General features: G+C 44.1%; 1 protein-coding gene across 1 annotated transcript in view; it reads left to right on the plus strand.

Moving 5' to 3' along the window:
• Positions 1-3,682: 3,682 nt before the first annotated feature.
• Positions 3,683-22,711, plus strand: part of PLEKHH2 (pleckstrin homology, MyTH4 and FERM domain containing H2) — a 124,031-nt gene continuing 105,002 nt past the window's right edge. The window contains exons 1-2 of the mRNA XM_032775003.1: positions 3,683-3,770; positions 10,363-10,492. Of these exons, the coding sequence (XP_032630894.1) occupies positions 10,370-10,492 (123 nt within the window). The 5' untranslated portion in view covers positions 3,683-3,770; positions 10,363-10,369. The remainder of the gene's footprint in view (positions 3,771-10,362; positions 10,493-22,711) is intronic.

Consider the following 22,711-nt stretch of genomic DNA (forward strand, 5'->3'; position numbering starts at 1 on the left):
GCACCAATTATACTCTACAACTGTTTCACTAATAAAATTAATTTCAGTACTGCAAATTATATTATGATCTTCTTCTCAACCTAGCATTCTGGCTAATGCTCAGACTTAAGAGGAGCAGAGGAGAAGCAATCCTGTTGTATTTTAAAAATATTTTTATTAGTTTTTTTTGGATAGGAAAACTGTCCTGCAAGATTCCAAAGTTATACTATGGAAAGCTAATACAATAAAGGCAATTATGTCAACGTGAGGAGAAATTAAATAGAGAAAATATTGAATGTTCATTTCTGTAACGTGTATTGTAAGTGATATGCCTTTTGTGACCTGCTGCTCACACTTGGGCCTTACTCCTATGAAGTAAACCATGTGGACAGGGCCTTGTGGAGTTAATGGGTCTTCTTTTTGGCGTTCTGGGTCTCAGCCTGTAGCATCACAGGGTACTACCCATTTCGATCAATGTATTAAATTATTCCTTCAAATATTTGGAAAAGTGTAAGGTAGGGAATTTATTACAGGATACAAATGACTGAAGTGAAAGAACCAGGAGTTGATAGCAACAGTAGGAAATTCTCAAAAGAAATTGAAAAGCATTAATGAAAGATTTCTAAATAGTGTATTTATTACCCTCTTGTGTCCCGATCCTGTAGAAACTTACATGCGTATTTAACTGTGAATAGTTCCACAGATGTCTGTGCAGGACTGGTGGGAAAGGGGGAAAGCCAGTTAAGAGTTCTTGAAGCAACAAAACAAGGTACATCATTATCAGAGCTGGTGCAAGGATATTTTGCACCCTAGGCAAAACTTCCATCTTGCACCCCCCCGGTCCCCTCCCCCCAGAGCATCGCTTATTATAAACTTTCAAAAATGAATACTGCATAATGTGGCACTGTTCATTAGAATTAATACATGTTCGACTTATTATTTATAAGGGTGAACTATCTGCCAAGTTCTTAAGAGAAACTGAACCATAGGACATTTTGTGAGAACTAAAATCTTCCCAGTATATAATGTCCGGAGGCAAAGCCCAGCTAGCTGCTGTTCTCCAAGAAATAATAGCAATAATGACCTTTACATAAAATGATATTTATCCAGAATAAAAGTTGGAGAACACTCTTTTATCATGCAATATGTATAAGTAAAGTGTATAACCTGAACAGCACGCTGAACACTTGAGAGTTAATACCCATTCAGATGGAACAAATTGTCAGTTCCAAGTATACTGTCCCTTTACCAGATATTGAAGACTAGCAGGAATATTAATCTATCTTAGTTTTACACTTTTGCCAATCATAATAGCATCTGAGTACTTTTGCAATAAAATCAGAGCTGGCATCCCTCTGCCAAGCAACGCCCAAGCCAGGGCCTAGCAGGAGCAGAGGTGGCCAAGCAGCTGCCTGAGAAACAACGCAGCCCACTTTTTGGCGCCCCCAAATCTTGGCGCCCTAGGCGGACGCCTAGTTTGCTTGTGGTTACATTGGCCCTGATCATTATACAAATTTCTTTATACAAGGGTTTTCCTGTTAAAGGTCTGGAGTCCTTTGCCTTCACTCAGAGCACGATCCTTTGGTTAAAAAGTCATTCATTCCAGGGGCAGCTAATAGTAACATCTGTAGTTAAGATTACTTTACACTGTCTGGCTGTACCTAGCATGCTCCATCCCAAGGCTGTATGGGTTGAGCAGGACCTCTAACACAGGGTCCCAGTGCCCTGATGTGGGCACCCTGGGCTGGCACTGAGACAGGGATCCCTCTACCCTGACAGGGGCGTCCCTAGCAGGCACCAGAACAAGGGTCCCTCTGCCCCGAGAGGCACTGAGACAGGGATCCGTGCGCCCCAATGGAGCATGGTGGAGCGTACTATTGACACAAGGAGGCCCTTAGGAGATACCTGATGGGGGTGCCCCTGGTGGGCACCAACACAGGAGTCCCTGCACACCTATGGGGGCGCCGTTGGTGGGCACAGACATGCGGTCCCCATGTCCTGACAGGTCCAGCTCTGTCAGGCACTGACACAGGGTCCCCTCACCTCCACAGGGGTGCCCCGGCAGGCACCGTTGCGGGCACCAACACAGGGATCCCAATGCATCAATGGGGGTGCCCCGGTAGACAACAACACAGAGATCCCCATGCCCCACCAGGCACCAAGATAGGGTTTTCCGTGCCCCAACGGGCACTGACACAGAGATCCCCATGCCTCAGCTTGCACCGACACAAGGGTTCCTGTGCCCCAGCGGGCACTGACACAAAGATCCCCAAGCCTCAATGCGCACCAACACAGAGTCCCATGCCCCAACAGGCACTGACACAGGGGTTACTCTGCCCCAATGGGCACTGACACAGAGATCCCCATGCCTCAACGGGCACCAACACAGAGAGTCCCTTCCCCCAATGAGCACCAACACTGAGGTTCCCCGACCCAACAGGCACCAATACAGGGATTCCCCTGACCCAACAGGCACCGACACAGAGATCCCCATACCTCAATGGGCACCAACACAGAGAGTCCCTTCCCCCAATGGGCACCAACACTGGGGTTCCCCTGAACCAATGGGCACCAATACAGGGGTTCCCCTGACCCAACAGGCACCGACACAGAGATCCCCGTGCCCCAACGGGCACTGACACAGAGAGTCCCTTCCCCCAACGGGCACCAACACAGATCCCCATGCCTCAATGGGCACCAACACAGAGTCCCATGCCCCAACGGGCACTGACTCAGGGGTTACTCTGCCCCAATGGGCACTGACACAGAGATCCCCATGCCTCAATGGGCACCAACATAGAGAGTCCCTTCCCCCAATGAGCACCAACACTGAGTTCCCCGACCCAACAGGCACCAATACAGGGATTCCCCTGACCCAACAGGCACCGACACAGAGATCCCCATACCTCAATGGGCACCAACACAAAGAGTCCCTTCCCCCAATGGGCACTAACACTGGGGGTCCCCTGACCCAATGGGCACCAATACAGAGGTTCCCCTGACCCAACAGGCACCGACCCAGGTGTTCCCCTGTCCCAACGGGCACTGACACAGAGATCCCCATGCCTCAATGGGCACTGACACAGGGAGTCCCGCGCCCCAAGGGGCACCAATACATGAGTGTCCCTTCCCCAACAGGCACCGACACAGAGATCCCCATGCCTCACTGGGCACCAACACAGAGTCCCTTCCCCCAAGGAGCACCAACACTGGGGTTCCCCTGACCCAATAGGCACCAATACAGGGGTTCCTGTGACCCAACAGGCACCCACCCAGAGATCCCCATGCCCCAAGGGGCACCCACACAGAGATCCCCATGCCCCAAGGGGCACCGACACAGGCGTTCCCCTGCCCCAACAGGCACCGACACAGGGGTTTCCTGTGCCGGAACCAGGTGCTCCTGGTGTGCCCCGACGGGGCACCCTGCCGGCCTCGGCCAAAGGGAGCCGTCCCACGCCCCGTACCCCTCGCTCTGGCTGGGAAGGAGCCGCAGGAACTGGGACCTTCCCTCCCAGCTGTGCCCCGAAGCTGCCTCCCCTCTTCGCAAGCACAAGAGGGGACGGGTGGCCCCGCCCGCCGGCCTGTGGCCGGGCAGCTCTGGCTCCTCAGTGGCCGGCGCGGCTGCCGCTCAGGCCCCTCGCTGCCCGCTGCGGGGATCGTGGGACGGGCGCGGGGGAGGCGGTTAGAGCTGCGGCGGCTTCGACCCTAACAGAGCCCGGAGCTGCGAGACAAGAGACGGGACCCAGGAAAGAACCGGCCTCCTGCTCGGCAGCCCGCCGGAGCCCTGCCAGGTTTGACCAGACTTCGTTCCCCTTCTCCTCCCTCAGGGGCCGAGACCCGGGGCTGCCTCCCCCTGCGGGCGGGACCGCTCTCCCTCCAGCCTGGCCGCTCAGCAGCGGAGCTCCCGCAGCCCCTGCCCTCGCTCCCTGCGGGGCTGGCCCCCTCCGGGGAGCCTCGTCTGGCCTCAGGCAGCAGCAAAGCAGGCTGGCTTGGCGGCCAGGGGACATTGCATGACATCAGATTGTGATGTCATAGCATCAGGACATCATAAATCTGGGTGGCCAACCTGAGCCTGAGAAGGAGCCAGTATGTACCAATGTACATTGCCACAGTAACACATCAGCAGCTCCCCCACCCTGTTCCCGGACAGTGCCTCCATCGGCAGCCCTGCTGATCTGCCCCTGAGCCTTCCTCACTGCACCTCCCAATCAGCTGTTTTGTGGTGTGCAGGAGGCCTTGCAGGGAGGAGTGAGGGCATGGCAGGCTCAGGGCAGGGCCTGTGGCAGAGCCAAGGGGTTGAGCAGTGAGCACTCCCTGGCACATTAGAAAGTTGGCGCCTGTAGCTCCAACCCCAGAGTCAGTGCCTATACAAGGAGCCGCATATTAACTTCTGAAGAGCCGCATGTGGCTCTAGAGCCACAGGTTGGCCACCACTGTCATACTGTGTCAGAGGTCCCTCACTTTGGATCATGATATCATTGCCTTGTGATAATGAAGTCATCCACTGGGGTAACATACTGATGCACCAAAGCAGCTTTGTGTGTCTATACAAGACCTGCCCAAAGTGGGAGTGACAACACTGAGACCTGCATGGTGATACAGTAGCTTACTGCATGTCTGTCATTCACTAAAGCTTCTCTGTGCCATATGCCCTGTCCCAAGAAGAATCTCCCACACTTAACACTCAAGAAATGTATCTATGGATTGACACCACCAACTTGCAAATCCCATTAGTGAGTGCAAAGCTTGTTCCTACTGTAATAAGGAATTACAATTTAAAATGCTATAAGTTAAAAGTTAGTGAAAATAGTTTTTTTTTAAACGTTTACATATTTGACAGTGCTGTGTGTACAATGGATTATAGCTGTAGAATCAGTTAGGCTCTGATCCTGCAATGAATTCTATGTTGGCAGACCTCTGTACTCCCACAATTCTCCATTGCAGCCAGTGGAGCTCTCTAGGGGTTCACATATGTAGTGCTTATTGCAGGATTGCGGCGTAGTTGATTTCTACCCGCATGACCATGCCCTTATAAAAATTTACAAGAGAACAGAAAAACTCTTTATAAATCAATTTTTGAAGGAATTTTTAAAAATTCAGGACATCTCTCTATCATAACCTGGAATTACACAAAAGGAGTCAATAAAAAAAACCACCACCAAAGTTAACAGTGTTTCTTCATGGCTCAGGACAGTGGTCTGATGACAAGGTCAAAAATGTCTTTCTTGGAGCCCTCCCAGGCAGGGGCCATCTCTCCATTCATCCTTTCTATGCAACATCACTTTTACAGCTGCAGCACTGAAAATCCTTCAAATCTGAGGTCCCTCAGATTAGGCACATATAGTCCACATATCACTGAACCCTAATATCTCAATGTGATTATATCTTTTGGAACTGGGAGAAAATCCTCCACAAACTGTTTTGAAAACTGCACAATCCTGGTAAAACAGGAAGACCTATCCAACTTTCTCCAGCCACCCACACTGAGGCTTATACAAATTGTTAAACTAAAACCAGTGTTGTATTAAAAAGACAATGAAAAACATCATAAAGTTGGTGATATAAAAATCAAAACTTTGTTTAAATAAGGAAAAGAAAACTATCTCCATTCTTTCTGGCTCCTTGAAGTGTGTGGAGAAAAACTTACCAAGAAACTTTTTTTTAAAAGTTTTTAATCATCCCAGGCTTGTCAAACTTGTTTCAATTATTGTCTGATGCTATAATTATAATTTACAATTTTAATGGGTGTTTGTTAGTTTACAAAAGATCTTAGATTTAAAAAAAAAAGGGGGGGACAGTGAGGAAGGAGAGAAAAGGAAACTTATGTAGGTTACAGTGCTGAATCAGAACACTCGGGTAAAGCCAAGAAATGAACTCATTTTTTTCCCCTCCCTTGAGGAATCAAACAAGAAACAGGAAGTCATTGATTCAAAGTAAGATCATTCACTCCACACTTGTAAACAGTTTATTTTGTGCCAGTAAATATTTCCAGAACCCTTTATGCCTTTTGGAAAATAGGAAATGACTTTCATGGGATGCTTGTTACAGATCATTTATTTTCACTCTTTATATCAGTGATATTTGGACAATAACTGGATGTTAATTAGCTTGTACACTGAGCAGTTCCACTTAGCTTAAACACTGTTCATTAACATATACCCATGTACTGAAATGTTATGTTTGTGCAACATCCAAATAGCCTTAACTGTACCCGGCAGTGGTACTCTTAGAGAGAAGCAAAACTTCCATGACAACCATCAGAGAGGTAGCTGTGTTAGCTAGTGTCATTCATCTGATGAAGTGGGTATTCATCCACGAAAGCTTATGGTCCAATATGTCTGTTAGTCTATAAGGTGCCACAGGACTCTTTGTCGCTTTTTCCATGACAACCATAACTATATAAATTTTCATATTCCCAGTAACTGCAAGCACTGTTAACCAACATTGGCTGATCTGACTCCATCCTTTGTGGCCATACTTGGTCACAACTATAAAAATTCCTAACTGGACAAATAGCCCTAAGAAAGTCTTCAATCCTTATATTGTCCCCTCAGATTTGTGCATGGATCGGACTCTCCTTGCATGGATTTGCTTCTTCCCATGCCAAGTTTGCAGATTAGTTGCCTGTGTGGCACTGTCTTCTTGCTTCTGCATAAGGGGTGAGAGTGGACACTTGAGGAGCTAGTGACAGTTGTGGGCAGGCTGTGAAAGAATGAACATCATGCCTTTTGAAGCTCTGCAGAGATTCCTGGGAAGAGATAATACAGCATAAGTTTGGGTCCCTAGTAGCATGCCTCCTGAAGGTATGCTCCCCAGCACCAGAAAGGGTAATGGGGTCAGCGACAGTGCCTTCCAAAGATTTATCAGGTAGGGTGAGGAATGAAGAAATTAGAAACCTGGAAGGTTTACGGTCTAAGACCCTAGTTTTGCAAACTCTTATGTATATGCTTAGCTCTACTCATGTTGGTAGTCAGATTGAAGTCAATAGAACAATTTGTGTGATTAAAGTTAACAACGTGCATAAGTGTTTATAGGATTGAAGTCTAAGGCCCTGATTCAGGAAAGCATTCCTATTAAAGTTAAGCATATGCTTAAGTCCCATTTACTTCAGTGGGGAATTAGGTACATGTGTAAGTGTTTTCCTGTACAGGGATGGACTTTAGTACACGCCTAACCACTTTCTTGTTTTGGGGCCTAAAAGACAGACACTTGAAGGACTGAGAATGGGGATGTAACATGAAAGCAAATGAATATGGTGAAGAAGTGACACAGCCTTTGACAATCACATTTGGTTGTTGGCTGTTTTTGTTTCTTCCTTTCTTCTAATTTTTTAAGTAAGGTAGAGGTCGGGGAGGAATAGGGAAGTTAGTAAGTGCAAAGGAGTGAGTAAGAGCAAGGTAGTGGGAAAAGGAAGAGGCACAATCAGTTTGTTACCTACCTAGTCACAATCAGCAAATGGTTTTGTAGGCATCACAACAGAGGTGAATTTTAAACAGAGATCTGAAGTAAAGGGCAGTGGCTTTACAGATTTTATGAAATAGGAAAAAGCATGAAGGTATCTGAGTATTAACCAAAGTTGCCAATGTGAACTAGTTCAAACAAGATCCATAAGTAACACAGAACAATTAAGTTCAATATCTCCTTGAATTAACTGCCCAAAAACTTGGTTGCCACAGAGTTATAGTTGCCCAGGGGTGTGTTATGTTGTTTTTCCAGCATCTGGAGAGTGGCTAAACTTTATCCTCTGAAAGCCAAGCAAAGACAAGTTAAGGTAACACAAATTTAAACGTCTGAAAACCAGAAGTTTAAGTTTAGCCACACTCCATATGTTGGAACGGCATGTCTCAGCACTAGGCACTTTGACTCTGTATTAATTATGGTTCTGGACAGTTAATTTCACTCGAGCCAGTCTCATGGGGACAGGAGAAGGTCCAGCATTCATGCAATTTTCAGACTATACAGAGGAAAACCCCCTTAAATTAGCTGCCTTCCCTACTTTTCTGCCTCCTGGAGAACAGCTAATAATAGCTGCTTCAGGAGGCAGGCAGAACTCTCCTGCCCCTCCCCCCCGCCTTCTCCTCAAGAGCAAGTTTTGGATAGGGAGAGGAGGACATGGAGAAGGCAGTATATTTTCACAAGGGAGATGGGGAGAGGAGGTAGCAGAAAAAACCCCATATCTTCGGGCTCCTTCCCCCCACCTCTCTTGTGAAAGACAGGTCAAGTTCTTCTCTGCTCATCCCTCTTCCTTTCTAATGCTGCACATCCAGGCCTATGACAGTAGAAAGGAGAAACTTCTTAGACCTGTCCTCCCACCAGGCATGGGAATGAGTGAAGAACCTCTACACCGCCACAAGGAGGAAAGGTGTTCTGGGAGCATGGAGCAGATGTGAGGCTGCAGACAATGGGAGTGCAGAGTTGTGTGGCTAGGTGGGTGAACTGGGTTGGATCAGAGAAGTGGGAGGGCACAAAAGTAACTGATTTGGGATTGAGGATACAGAGTCAGTGTTGGGGCTGGGGCACAAAATTGATTAATGTAGGGGTGCAGTGGCCAAAACTTACTTACTATAGACTGGCAACATTAATTGTCAAACACATTGGGGCTCATTGTGACAGAGGTGCTCTACTCACCATTGAACAGCACCCCCTTCAGGCAAATCAGGGGATTAGCTCACCCAGTTTGTACCCCTTTCTAACAGTCACACAGCCCATCATCCCACTCACTTACTCCTTCCCTCTCTTCCACCGTTTGCCGCTCTCCTCCTGCTCAAGGAATTGCAATGTAGCTACTTCACAACTCAGCCCTCCCGCCAGGTCACACCATGGTTTCCCCTTTTGGGGGGAGTGGGGGAAATAGAAATACTTGCCAAGCATCTCTGGGCAAGTATTATTCAGCAATCCTCACGCCTGCTGCTCTGACCCTGTCACGCCTGCTGCTCTGACCCTGTCACGCCTGCTGTGAGGGGCAGTGAACTAGCAGACTGCCTGGGTCACAACATCACTTGGCAGTGGTTGGTAGGGGAACCCAGGCCCACCTTCTACTCAGAGTTCCAATCCAGGGCCCTTTACCAAGCAGCCAGGGTCTGCAGTTTCCCTCACCTTACTGCTCTCAGCCCTGGACTTCTTCCTATATTGCTTTAATAGAATCATAGGGTTGGAAGGGACCTCAGGAGGTCATCTAGTCCCACCCCATGCTCAAAGCAGGACCAATCAACTAAATCATCCTGGCCAGGGCTTTGTCAAGTCTGACGTTAAAGACCTCTAAGGAAGGAGATTGCAACCCTCTCTCCTCCTGGTAACTCATTCCAGTGCTTCACCACCCTCCTAGTGAAAAAGTTTTTCCTAATATCCAACCTAAACCTCATTTCACTCTTCCTACTCAAATGCTTCTCTGTCCTAAGGTCTACTAGCCCAGGTGCCAACTGTGTGATTTGCTGGGGGAAGCGCCACTCCTGCTCCATCCTAGGTTCTGCCCCCATTCCACCCCTTCCCCCAAGCTAAGAAACAGCAGCATGACAGGGAAGGGTGAGTGCAGAGCCCCTTCCCCTGCTGGAGGCAACCTGGGGAAGGAGTGGAGTTCTGGTTCTTTCCATTGTTCGGTGAACAGTGGAGGGAAGGGAAGCTCTGGATCCCACTCCCTCAGCCTGATGGAGTATCCATGGGGAGGAAGTGTTGGGAGATGGTGTATTTGTAGGGGCAGGGACTAGAGCACCACTTTAGTCAGTGTCAGCTTTAGAACAGGGCTCTCTATTAAGCATATTTGTGTTAAAAAAAACAAACAAACCCAAAACAAAAACAAACACCCACCACTAACATTTTAACGTTCGTTAAAAAAAAAGGCTGTATCTCAGAAGCTCCTTGCTCAACTGATTTCAAATTTGGACCACTAAGCGTACCTCAGCTTTCATGAGGCACAGCAATTTCCAAGAAATTCCCTGTAAGCATTTGGATTTTATAGGACTTTAACAGCTGTGTTTTTTTTTTCTTAAACCAGTAAGCTAGCTTCCACTTTAACTATTTTGGTGTTACTATCCCCCTATGAGAAGTTTTCGTTCCTAACAAAGGCTTAGTTCTCTGCAAATTTTTTATGTGTATGAAATAGTGTACAGTAGCTAGAGGTTAAGACAATTGGTGTTTCCCCATTTATCAACAGAAAATGTTTTGCAGCTCTGTAATAACTTAGAAAATAATTACAAGTAAACTTGAGTATGAAACATCCCTTTACTTTAAGTGCCTGTGTAGGCCGTCATATTTTCCCCTGCTTTTATAGAACAGCCATGTACAAAAGTTTTAGGTGTCCCCTAAGATTTCTGTAAAATCAAGGTTAATATGTATACAAAAAATAGACCCAGACATATTAAAGGCAATCTGATTTTTTTTCCCCAGCATACTTATGGCAGATTTTTCAGAGTCAGAAGGAGCTGGAAATTGGAAAGAAAGATGTGTAACTCTGGAGTCACAGCTGATAAAATTTCGTCTCCAGGCAAGCAAAATCAGAGAACTGTTAGCAGAGAAGGTAGGTCTTATTATATTAAATTAATAATTTATATAAACAGTTTTATTTGATAATGGGGGATGAGACTAGTCTTGCTTCAGACTAACTCACTTTTGCTCTTTCTATGACAAACATTTTTTTAAACACAAATCTAAAGAATTTTTAATACCACTGAAGATGTAAGAATTTTGCATGTCTAATTTCCCATAAATGTTCATTTGAAAATCACCCCATACAGTGGCAATCTAGCAAAGATTCTGCTGTAGAGGAAAAAAATATGTACCAACATTGTAATAACTGACACTTCTTTCTAAGTACATAGCGTCTGCTCCAAAGCCCACTGAAGACAGTGGAAAAGTTTCCCCACTTATCTCACTGCGCCAATGCAGCATTTTAAGTGTAGACTCTCTACTGCCACTGAATATAAGCACAATCTTGGGAATTTCTAATTCATGCAGAAACCAGAATCCAGAAACAGCAAGAGATGGGGGGGGGGCTTTTTTTATTAGGAAAATTATAAAGAGGTATAACATTAAAGAGAAACCTCTTCAGAGGAAAGTAAAAATAGAACAATTCCTTCCCTCCATTGTAACCAGTATTTTATCCTAGGTTTGCCTGCTGTTTTATTTATAAGTAGGGAATCTCTGATTCAAATGACTTTCCCTGTATTAGAGGCCATTCAGGCTTACATTTATATGTGGTGTAATGAGTTGTATGCAGAAAAGTACATTTTCACCATATTACATTAACTACTGGTGGTTTATAACATACAGTGCAAATGGGAAAAGTAATAAGCAGGTATGAATTTCAGGTTGCTATATCCTGTAGAAGAAAAATTGGAGTACACTAGTTTTTCCTTGTACTAGAAATACCGTGCAGATCAATACCATGTCAAAAATTAGCAGTCTGTGGCTCTAGGAACATATAGTCATAGAATGCAAATAATGTGGGTGGTCTCTGTGCGTCTGCATTCTAATTCTTTATCCAAAAATTGTGTGATATTGCACCAGATTGGAGGCACATATTAATACAGAGGGCCAAATTCACTGGTACGCTGCGACTACGTTGTGCTGCTCTAATGATGCAAAACAATTGTAAACCTGGCTGGCTAGCTCAGATTTATGTCTGATTTACAGTGTCATTGTAGTTCAATAAAAGCAGCAAAGAATCCTGTGGCACCTTATAGACTAATAGCCGTTTTGAAGCATGAGCTTTCGTGGGTGAATATCCACTTCGTCAGATGCAACGATGAAGTGGGTATTCACCCACAAAAGCTCATGCTTCAAAATGTCTGTTAGTCTATAAGGTGCCATAGGATTCTTTGCTGCTTTTACAGATCCAGACTAACACAGCTACCCCTCTGATATTGTAGTTCAGTGTAGCTAAAATATACTGCTGAATAGCATTGACCAGACAACAACAATTCCATTTAATGGCAACTTCAAGGTTTCTCGTTAGACTGATAACTTTAAAAAGTTTTTGCAGAAATGGAACTGTGGGTAGTTAGGGTACTGGCTGAGATGTGAGAGATGCAGGTTCATCTTGCTGCTCTGCCTGATTCAAAACACAGTTTTTCCATCCCACAACACTTCAGAACTGTCAGAGCAGGGACCTGAACCTGTCTCTTCCACATCTCAGGCCAGTACCCAAACCACATAGCAGTAAAGTAACTTTCAATACTCACCCCACCCCCCAAAAAAACCTTCCCGATGAAAGTTTTGTGGAAACCAGTACATCTCTCTGAAAAAGTATTCTCTTTGACAAAACAGCATGCTTTGTGAAATAAAATTGTTCTTACCAACTCTACTGCCGAATTGGGTCCAGAGTAGATTTCTGTAGGTTTAACAGTAAGATAGAAATAATTAGTTCTAGGGAGGAGTCAAAAGTGTAAAAAGAAATATAGCCATTGACTTGCACTGTTTTTCTAAAGTTTCCATTTTTATGTAATTGACAAAGTTAAAAGCAAATGGAATTTGACAGTACCATCACTCTTCTCTATCCCCTCCACCCCCCGTTGCTGAGTAGTGGCCAAAACAAGACTCCTGTTTAACATCATACAGTACATGTCTTTTTGTAATAAAAAATTTGGAATGGGAATTATTTCTTATGTTTTGTACTAAATGTGTATGACCGGAATTCCAGGGAAGCCAGCTGAGGTCAGTTAGGGTGCACTGCAAAAATGGGCAGGCAATCCCCAAAGCTGGTAGATAGTCCAATACTTAGATTTACTAAGTCAGCACAAAACAGCTTCTGTTATACCTCACTGGTTACTCAGAAGTCAATAGTGCAGTTCCCTTAAAGTAACCCAGCCTCAGCCCTCCACGTTGTCAACCAAGTCAGATATGATGAGGATTAATGAAAATCTTAATCATACAAAAAAGGTTCTACCAATCTCAAAGAATTGGACACATTACCTCCCAGGTTAATGAATATTCCAGATCTTACCCAAATACACACTTAAGTCTTAAGTCTTATTAACTAAACTAAAATTTATTAAAAAAGAAAAGGGAGAGTATGGTTATAAGATCAGTATGCATAGACATGAGTTCAATTCTTGAGGTTCAGATTCATAGCAGAGATGATGAGCTTTGTAGTTGCGAAGAGATCTTTCAGAAATAGTTCATAGGTTATAGTCCAATGTTTATATTTCAGGGTGGTCCAGTCAGAACTGGGATCTCAGTCTTTGTGGCTTAGGCTTCCCCTGCATGAAACCTCAACCAGATCTGAGATGACAGAATCAGGACCCAAGGGTCTTTTATACAATTCCAGGCCTTCTTTGTCCTTAGGCCAACAATAGTCCTTAGGTCAACAGTCAGGGTGACTTTGAAGTAGGTCAGTTTCCCAAATATCACTGGCAATTAGCTATACTAATTAATATAAGGCAACTGCTTGTTTTTCCACCATTTTCAGATGATTCGCCATACATTCTAAAGAGAGATGAATACAGCAGATGTCCTATGTTTACAGTTCATTTAAATGTAAAGAAGTTCTTTTGATCTCTGAATTAACAGAATACAGACTGTTTGATTACATTGTTGACCTCCACCAATATATATGTAAATCACAAAAACACAAGCATTATCTCCCCATATGTTTTTAAGGGTTGAATTGGAGTAATTTATTCTCCAGGATGCTTAACCTGGTCACACGTCACAATATAGCTTATCTAGTCCTATTTTCATAGGACAGAAATCCAAATAAAATGAAGCCCATATAGAATCATTGCAATTTTTAAATGCTTTCCTAAGCCATAAGACTCACCACCTTGCACAAAGATATGCCACAGTAAATCAGTTTTTGTTGGAATTTGCATGCACAGGGCCAAATTTTGCCCTGTTCTCCATTCAAGAGGACCTACCTGGAACCATCATGTTTCCAATGCACACATTGGCCAGGTCAAGAAGAGGCGGTGAAGTGGAAGGGAAGAGCTACATACCCTCTGTCCCCACAGAGTAATGGCCTTTTCCATAACAGTGCATCAAAGTTAAGGTGACAGCACGACTAGTGGGTCCACAACTATGCAGCTCAAAGGCCAAACTTCTCCATGAACACATGTAGTGACTATTGTCCCTGTGGCATGAAGACAGTTCAAGCAAATTGTAGCTGAGGGTCAGATGGCTACTACCAGGGGTGAAAGTAACTTAAAGGACTTACCAATATGCTGGAGTCCTGAGCAGAGGGCGAGGCCTCAGCCAGAAGGGGGCAGGGCCTTTAAATTCCCAGGCCCTTTCAATCAAAATTTAAAGGGCCCGGGGCTCTGGGTGCAGTAGCAGCATCTGGGAGCCCCGGGTCCTTTACATCACCGCTGGAGCCCCATGGTAGCGATAGCTGCTCGGGCAGTGATTTAAAGGGCCCGGGGGTTCTGGCTGCCGCTACCGCAGCAGTGTCCCAGGCCCTTTAAATTGCTGCCAGAGCCCTGGGGCTCCCAGCTGCCACCGCTACTCTGGGGCTTCAGCAGTGGGACTCTGGCTGCAATTTAAAAGGCCCAGGCTTTGGCCATTGCTGGGAGCCCAGGCCCTTTAAATTGCTCATCTGGGGAAGCTACCCCCTGCTGGTACGGTCAGCTGTACCGGACTGTACCAGTTTACTTTTCACCTCTGGCTACTACTGACACAGTGGATCAAAGGTTCTTGGTAGGTTAGGTCCTCCCCTCCATATCTGCCCTGAGGGGCCACTTCCTTGGCTCTGTAATGGCCACCAGTCTCGCCTGGAATATTTACTTGACTCCATCTCTGGCTTTTTTGTTGGCTCCACCCTCTGGCATAATCATATAAAAGTTGACTCCGTTCCCCCGGGGTACTGGAGGTCCAACTTAGAGTTCACAATGTCCAAACTTATAGTTCTTCTGCCACTCTTAGGTTCAACTGAAATCTGCTGCTTCCTGGCCCTTACAGAGATTGTCTTCAACCACTTAATCCCCAGCAAGATTCTCTCACTGCTTCCCTTTGTGAAGGACTCCAGCAGTTTACCTCTGAGGATCTTCCTGTTCCTTGTAGGCTCTAGCTCATGGCTCCCACCACAGGAGCCTACTCTGCTCCCTGTTGGTGACTCAGCCTGGCTTCCTGAGGCTCTTCCCAGCTAGGAACTACCCTTATTCTTCTCTCTAGGGTTTTTCTCTGTGTACTGCGTTCCCAGCTCTATATAAATAGTGCTCTCCCTGCTTCACCTCGGCTAGGGTGGCTGGTCAGTCTTTCTATTTAAGCCCCATGACTCCCTGCTGGGGTTACTAATTAACCTTTGTGTTGGATATAGCTTAAAGTGAGCTGAGGGATAGCTGCTAAATCACAAGCAAGGCTGAATCCATGTGCCTCAAAAGGATAGCTAATCCGTGACACACATTTTATGTTAAAGTGCTCTACTTGGTAGAACAATTCCTACAGTGTGTTTTAAAATATTTTATATAATTCTGTGTTCTTATGGTAGGCTGTTGTAAGATTAACATTCCTGAGCATGTGAGAAAACTTAAATGTGTTTTTTTGTTTTATTGCTAAATTATTCTGAGGTGTATTTTTGATTTTCTTTCACATTTATATTGAATGAGCTCAGTCCCTAGTTGATCTTCATTACATATAGTTATACAGGTTACAAGGTGCTATTTTGCCTCGCTATTCCAGTTGATGTTTTCCTTCTGTATTATTTATCAAGCTATATAATTCACCATAGTTTATTTTCCTAGAACATTAGCTTTCTAACATCAAAATGAAGAAGTGTAGTTCTTTTTGCATTAGGCATTGTGGGTGAAAGACATTTAGACTTTTTATGTTAACATTTAAACTCACAGCAACTTAACATTACTCTGTAACACCATAGTGATCAACCAAATTTCACCTTAGTAGTTGTTGTTCCAAACAATATTGGAAGTTTGGATGACTAGAAAATTATTATTGCTATTAGAAAGCAATATAATTGAAAACTCTTTAACAGTTGCCTGATCTTTCAATTTTTATGCATGGAAAACTCTCATGGAATAGGTCCTACAGAACATGACATGAGAGTGGGAAAGCTGAGCAGTTCCACAATATACTACCTTTTGAAACTTCACTCAGTAAAAAAATTGAACCTTTCATGTCATCCCACCAACCCCAGTAGAGGTCATAGGGAGCTCAATAAAACTTTGTGATATGAGTGTTACTCTAAAAAGATCAGCATGGATCTGTGTCCATTTCTGGAAAGGAAGCATCAGCCAAAGAGACTAATGCAGCCTCTGTACCATTCTGCTCTGAAAGCTATACTAAAAGGCAACAGAAAACTGGATGACTACACAGGCAGAGCTTCTAACTCAGATGGAACATCTAGTGTCCATCTGACCTATAAGTGTTCCTTCCAGCCATAGAGGGTTGCTGAGGTGCCTACTCTGGAACCAAAGGCTTTCACTGCTTTGCCTCTGGGATGCAGCTGAAGAACTAGCAGCTGGGAAGAGAAAGTGGCATCCTCAAGCTGGGTAGGGACATAAAAGGGACCTAATATTGGTCATAGCCCTCTCCCCGCCCCGACACTCTCCAGCTGCTCCCTCAGATGCCTTCTAGCACCTACCTTTCCCACTTGCAGCTGCTAAGTTATGTGCAGCAGCCACTGCCTGCAGTATTGGCAACACCATGTGTTCAGAAATAACAACTCAGTCCCTAAAGTACCTGAGGTGAAAAAAAGAGAGAAAAATACATTGTGGGTTTGATGGGATCACTGGGGTGCAACTTGGACTGTGAGACTGTCGAGCCCTCCAAATGCACCAACCTGGGCTGCCTCTCACACTGTGATGCTGATGTCCAGCTACAAGCCTCTGACAGGCACCACAGTTACACAGCCATCCACAGGCAGGGACACTCCCAACTGAATTATGTGGGTGATCTCCCAACCACTTATGAGCCATCAGTAGAGAGGCTCCAGCCAGTTCCCCACAGATCCCCAGTCTTGTACCCCAGAAATACCGTCTTGCACTAGTCAGAAACCTGACCTGTGTAAGCTCATTACTTACTTTGCCACTTCTTCATAGGAAAGTGGACATTCACCAGCCTTTGTAATCTTAGCTGAGGTTTCCTAAGTATGTCTACCAAAACACACTGTTTTAGGTAAAAAATAAAACAGATTTATTAACTACAGAAAGACACATTTTAAGTGATTATAAGTAGCAGGCATAGAGATCAAAGTTGGTTATCTGAGAAATAAAATAGAAATGCAGTCTAAATTCTAACTTTAACAGACTAAGCAATATTTCAGCCAAGAAATAGCTCCTTTTAACAGATGGTACAAGCAGGTTACAGTTCCTCAATTCATGGACAGGGGCCACTTTCCAGCCTGGGAACAAACTTTCCCATTTCAAAGTCTTTTTTTCTTGCAGACATCTTCCAGGTGTTGAGATTGGGGGTGTAAGGTAGGGGAGAGAGGCCACGTGATGATGTCACTGTGTCTCTTTTATACTTTCTTCCAGCTGCAGTAACATATATAGCAATGCTTTATAACTTTACATGCAATGATAGTACATACAATCCAACAGGATATTATTGTTCAACAGATCAAGACTTACAAAATGATACCTCACAAGACATACTTTGTTCAAAACATATAATTATATCACAGTGGTGAATATGGGGGTTCCAGGGTGCCATTTTGAAGTACAATATGTTCTTTTTTGAGCTTTTAGGGTTCATGTTTTCAAGCTTTCCTCTACAGTCATGAAGGCTAGAAATTTGCTTTAATTAAAAAAAAAATTGCATGATTCTAGGAGCTGAGGCTTTAAGAAAAAACACAGAATATTGCAAGAATTGTGATAAAATTGGCAACACTGTAATGGAGCAAGGAGCGTGGGAGGGAATGGGGCATAGGCAGTATGGCCTAGCAGTTATAGCTGGGCCCACTTGGTATGGTAGTCGCAAAGTAGGAGTTGGAGGGATAGCAAGAGCCAGGTTCCATAAGCAAGAGTCAGGATCAGAGTCAGGCAAAGCCTGGCCTTGCACCAAGCCAAAGTGGTGTTGTCCGACAACTTCCTGTGCCAACCTCTGGGGTTAAATAAGGCACTTGACCAAAGGGCCACAGGGTTCTGCTGTTCTGGGTTTCTTGGGTGGTATGTCTTGGAGCATCTACTCTCCATAATGCTCCCTGGGGGTACTGCTGCATCAGCTCATAGTGGCCTTGTGGGATTATCAGCTATCCTGGGCTCTGAAAACCTGGGTTCTAGTCCATGGACCCTTACAGGGTGAGGAGAAAAGCAGTAATTCCTTCATCTCTGGGACAAATGCTATGTGGAATTCCAAAAACCTTGGCATAGTTAAGCACATAATAGCAGTGTTATGTTGACCTTACCAGCCTTAGCCTTAGCTAAATTAATAAAATAAAAATGTTTTAGTGAGGTGCTAACAGGCAAAATCCTATATGGCAAAGATGACTTCTTGAGCATGGGCCTGACATGTGTTCAGCTGAGGGAAGCTGCTATACTTCCCTCCTGTACTGGATCATTAATGAGTTCAGTCAAAAATGGGCCTATTCCACTGTCCTACTTCTTGCCTTTTTTTTTTTTAATATATGTAAGTGTTCTACTTGTGAGCTGGAGTTCCCCCTGCACATTTAGCAAGTCCATGAGAGAGAGTGGCCAAAAGTCAACAAGAGAAGACACTATGTTTGTCATCTGCAGACTTGGCCTGATTTTGATATTTTGATGTCATTCAAAAACCAGCATTTGGGGTTTTTTTGTCTCTCTTTGTTAACTAGTGATCCAGTAACCTATTTTTGCTTGTTTGTTTTTTAAATTAAAAACAACAATATGCCAAAAAACCTCTCTATTTTAAGGGTAAATTAAATGTTTAGTTTCAAATTAACCTAGATGTATATCTATTCTTTTACACTGAATTACTACTACGTTTATTCAAATTTGAAATGCAAATATTTGGTGCATTTTGTAACACCAGCAAATATCTGCCTGAACTTTCATGGTATGTGAGTTTGAGAGCTTTCATATTTTAATTTTTAAGAACTATAAAAGTGTGACTACTACACCTTTTTATTTTTTAGGGCGCTTGGAAGACACAAAAGGTGTTTTGAGGGGGCAAAGGAATACACAATATTTTCAGCAGAGTCAATCATTCATTCATTGTTTTTATTGGTTTGGGGGGTTTGTTTGTTTTTTCATTTTTGTCAAGTAATAAAGAGCATATTTTTATAACTCCAACATGCAAAGAAAGAGACCTTGTTGGATTTTTAAGCAGAAGCTGCTGCTGTAAATGGGAGAGGTCTTTACAGGAATTTGAGGAATGGTGTAAAAAGTATCCCTAGTATGCCAGATTTAGGCTGTCTGAGGAGACTGAGCTTGAAGAAGAAGGGTTTATTTTATTACTGTTTTAGTCTTCTAAATGTGAAGTTTTAAAAAATCCTTTCTGTAAACAACTGCAGTATTTTACTGTAAGTTAGGCAGTAGCTGGCATTTAACGCCAAGAGGAAAATCCATCCCCCGTCCCCAAATACCAATTTTTTCATGTACTACTCAAATGATATAAAACATAATGTGTTCATTGTTTCTATCACTAATGGTGTTTTAGCAAAAAGAACTGCATAACTCTTAAAAACATTCTAGGCTGCTTTGAGCAGCCTACTTTGTATTTCTTTCAGTCATATCCTATAAGGACTGATTATGGAACTGGTCCAAGTCTTGCATTATGGCCCAAACAATAAAACTCAAAGTTGACATGAATGTTTCTGGGTTTGTTTTCTTGAGTGCTTTGAATCATTATTTCATATTCAGAATGATTTTGAACAAAATATTGTGATCAGCATGCTAAAGATACAGGATTACTTTTATAGACATGCTGGTTTGTTTGCTTTTAGTTTTAACCTTTCACTTTTGATGTTCTTTTTTGGTACACGTCTTCAGCAAGCAAGTGATATTGTACATGAAAAATGCATATTACTTCGGATACAGGTTGTGAAAATTAAAGGCGACAGCTTTCTGAAGTGGAGAATATGTTTTGAATGCATTCCACGAAACATACTATGTTCCTGATATTTGTTCTTATATAACAATAGCTAAGTCCACTTCTTCTGCATTGCTGACATATTTTTAAATGTCTGCATAGTTTGTCATTTGATATTTGAAAAATAAGGTAGGCATAATTAGGCATGTGCAATTTGTGGCATGACAATTTTCACATGATCATCTTTGTCAAAAATCAAAGCTGTATAGTATGTACATCTTGAGCAGGGTTTGTTTGCCAGTGTAATGTTTGCAGAAAGCATGATGAATATTTGTATTTCTTCTAGTGGGTTGTAATGAATAAGTGTAAAAGGGAGAAAAATATAATTGTATCAAAATTAAATAGAGATGGTTCTGCTTCAGTATTTGTTGATTTGCTTTTTAGAGAGCTTATTGTCATAGGAAATAATTAAAGATGTAGGACTGGAAGGGACCTCTATAGGTCATCTAGTCCAGCCCTGGCCACTGAGTCAGGATCATGTATTACCTAGACCATCCCTGCTGACAGGTGTTTGTCTAACCTGTTCTTAAAAATCTCCAATGACAGAAATTCCACAACCTCCTTAAGTTGTTCCAGTGCTTACCATTAGAAAGTTTTTCCTAACGTCTAACTTAAATCTCCCGGGCTGCAGTTTAAACCCATTACTTCTTATCCTGTCCTCAATGTGTAAGGAGAACAATTTATCACCTTCCTCTTTATAACCATCTGTTGTGGGGCAATCACACCCCATCCCCCTTTGGAATGGGGTAAGAGCATTGTAGCTCTGCAGTTAGTCTCCCCTGACTATCCTCAGCCTCAGGGCAGTAGGGCCTATGAGCCAAAGTCAATGGATCTGCCTTCCCCTCAGGGCAGTATAGCCCAGGATGGCCACCCTTTTCTTCAGGGCAGTATGGTCTAATGGCCAGAGTCAATATAGTTGCCCCTCCTCTCTGGGCTGTGCAGCCTAGTGGCCTGTTGTGGAGTTAGCCACCACCCAGAGGTAGGTGGTGGACAGGGTAGGGGTACTCAGGCCCTCCCTACTCTACCAGGTCCCATCCCAGGGCCCTGTCAGTGGTGAGTGTCTTTGCCACTGAGTCAGAGGGGATCTGGCTGAAATACAGTGACTTAAGGCCCAGTTCTCTAACTGGTCCACTGTCTAGTTCCCCTGGACCACTTTCTACCATATCTTCCAATGCAGTGGCCTGGCATCTCCAGGTTTCTTGGCCTGTGCTGTTCCTCGCAGCTCTGACCTCACTTGGGTATCTGCAGATATCTGGGTATCCACTTGGGTTTCAGCACCTCTGGTTTCCGCAGTCTGTGGCTTCAGCAGTTCCCGGGCTGGAGCCTGCAACATGCATCCTCCCTCTTCAGCAGTGAGCCCAGACTGAGCTGAGCAGCTCTCTTTTATACTGGTGCTCTGGTTGGAGCATACCCAGCAAGGGTGAGGGCGCCTGGCTTCCTCTGCCAAGAGTGCAGAGTTAACCCCTTCCTGTCCAGTGCGGGGCAAGCACACCCTGTCACACAACCTTTTATGTACTTAAAGACTGTTATCGTGTCCCCTCTCAGTCTTCTCTTCTCTGGATTAAACAAACCCAATTTTTTCAACCTTTTCTCATAGGTCATGTTTTCTAGACCATTTATCATTTTTGTTGTTCTTCTCTGGACTTTCTTCAATTTGTCTGTTTCTTTCCTGAAATGTGTTGTCCGGAACTGGACATAGTACTCCAGCTGAGGTCTTATCAGTGCTGAGTAGAGTAGAAGAATTATTTCTTGTGTCTTTCCTACAACACTGTTACTAATACATCCCAGCACAATATTAGCTTTTATTGCAACAGTATTACATTGTTGACTCATATTCTCACACCCCACATTCTTTTCTGTAGTACTGTTTCCAAGGCAGGCATTTTCCATTTTGTATTTGTGTAACTGATTTATTTCTTCCTATGTGTAGTATTTTGCATTTGTCCATATTGAATTTATCCTATTTAATTCAGACCATTTCTCCAGTTTGTCCAGATTGTTTTGAATTTTAATCCTATCCTCCAAAGCACTTGCAACCCCTCCCAGCTTGGTATCATCTGAAAACTTTATGTGTGCTCTCTATGGGTACGTCTACACTGCACGATTATTTCGAATTAGCTTAAACCGATATTACAAAACAGATCTAATAAAATCGGTTTAGCGCGTCCACAGTGGGATCCCGAAATCGATTGTTTGCGTCCATGGTCCAAAGCTACCATCGATTTCAGGAGCGGTGCACTGTGGGTAGCTGTTCCTCAGCTATCCCATAGTTCCCACTTCCGTGTTGAGAAGCACAGTGCCTTGATGGGGCAGAAAAACACTGCCCGGGTGGTGCTGGGTACAGCCTCACCCCTCCCTTGTGAAGGCAGCAGACAACCCTTTGGCGCCTTTTTCGCGGAGTGCATTGACGCAAACGCCATAGCACAGCAATCTTCCCTTTTTTTTGTCACGTGGTGGTGGGGGAAATAAACTGAGGAGCTGTTCCCTGAACCACGCCAGAACACTGTGTTTGAACCTACAGACATTGGGAGCTCCAGCCAAGAATGCAAATAATTTCAGAGACTGCTGTGGACTGTGGGATAGCTGAGTCCTCAGTACCCCCTCCCTCCCTTCATGAGCGTCCATTTGAGTCTCTGCTTCCCGTTACAGCTTGTCACACAGCGCTGTGTATCCTGGAGTTTTTTATTCAAACGCTTTTGGCATTCGTGTTCTGTAACGGAGCTGGACATACAAACAGATTGTCTCCCCATACAGCGATCAGACCTAGTATCTCCCGTACGGT

Source organism: Chelonoidis abingdonii, chromosome 3 (genome assembly GCF_003597395.2).
Source record: "Chelonoidis abingdonii isolate Lonesome George chromosome 3, CheloAbing_2.0, whole genome shotgun sequence".
NCBI lineage: Eukaryota > Metazoa > Chordata > Testudines > Testudinidae > Chelonoidis > Chelonoidis abingdonii.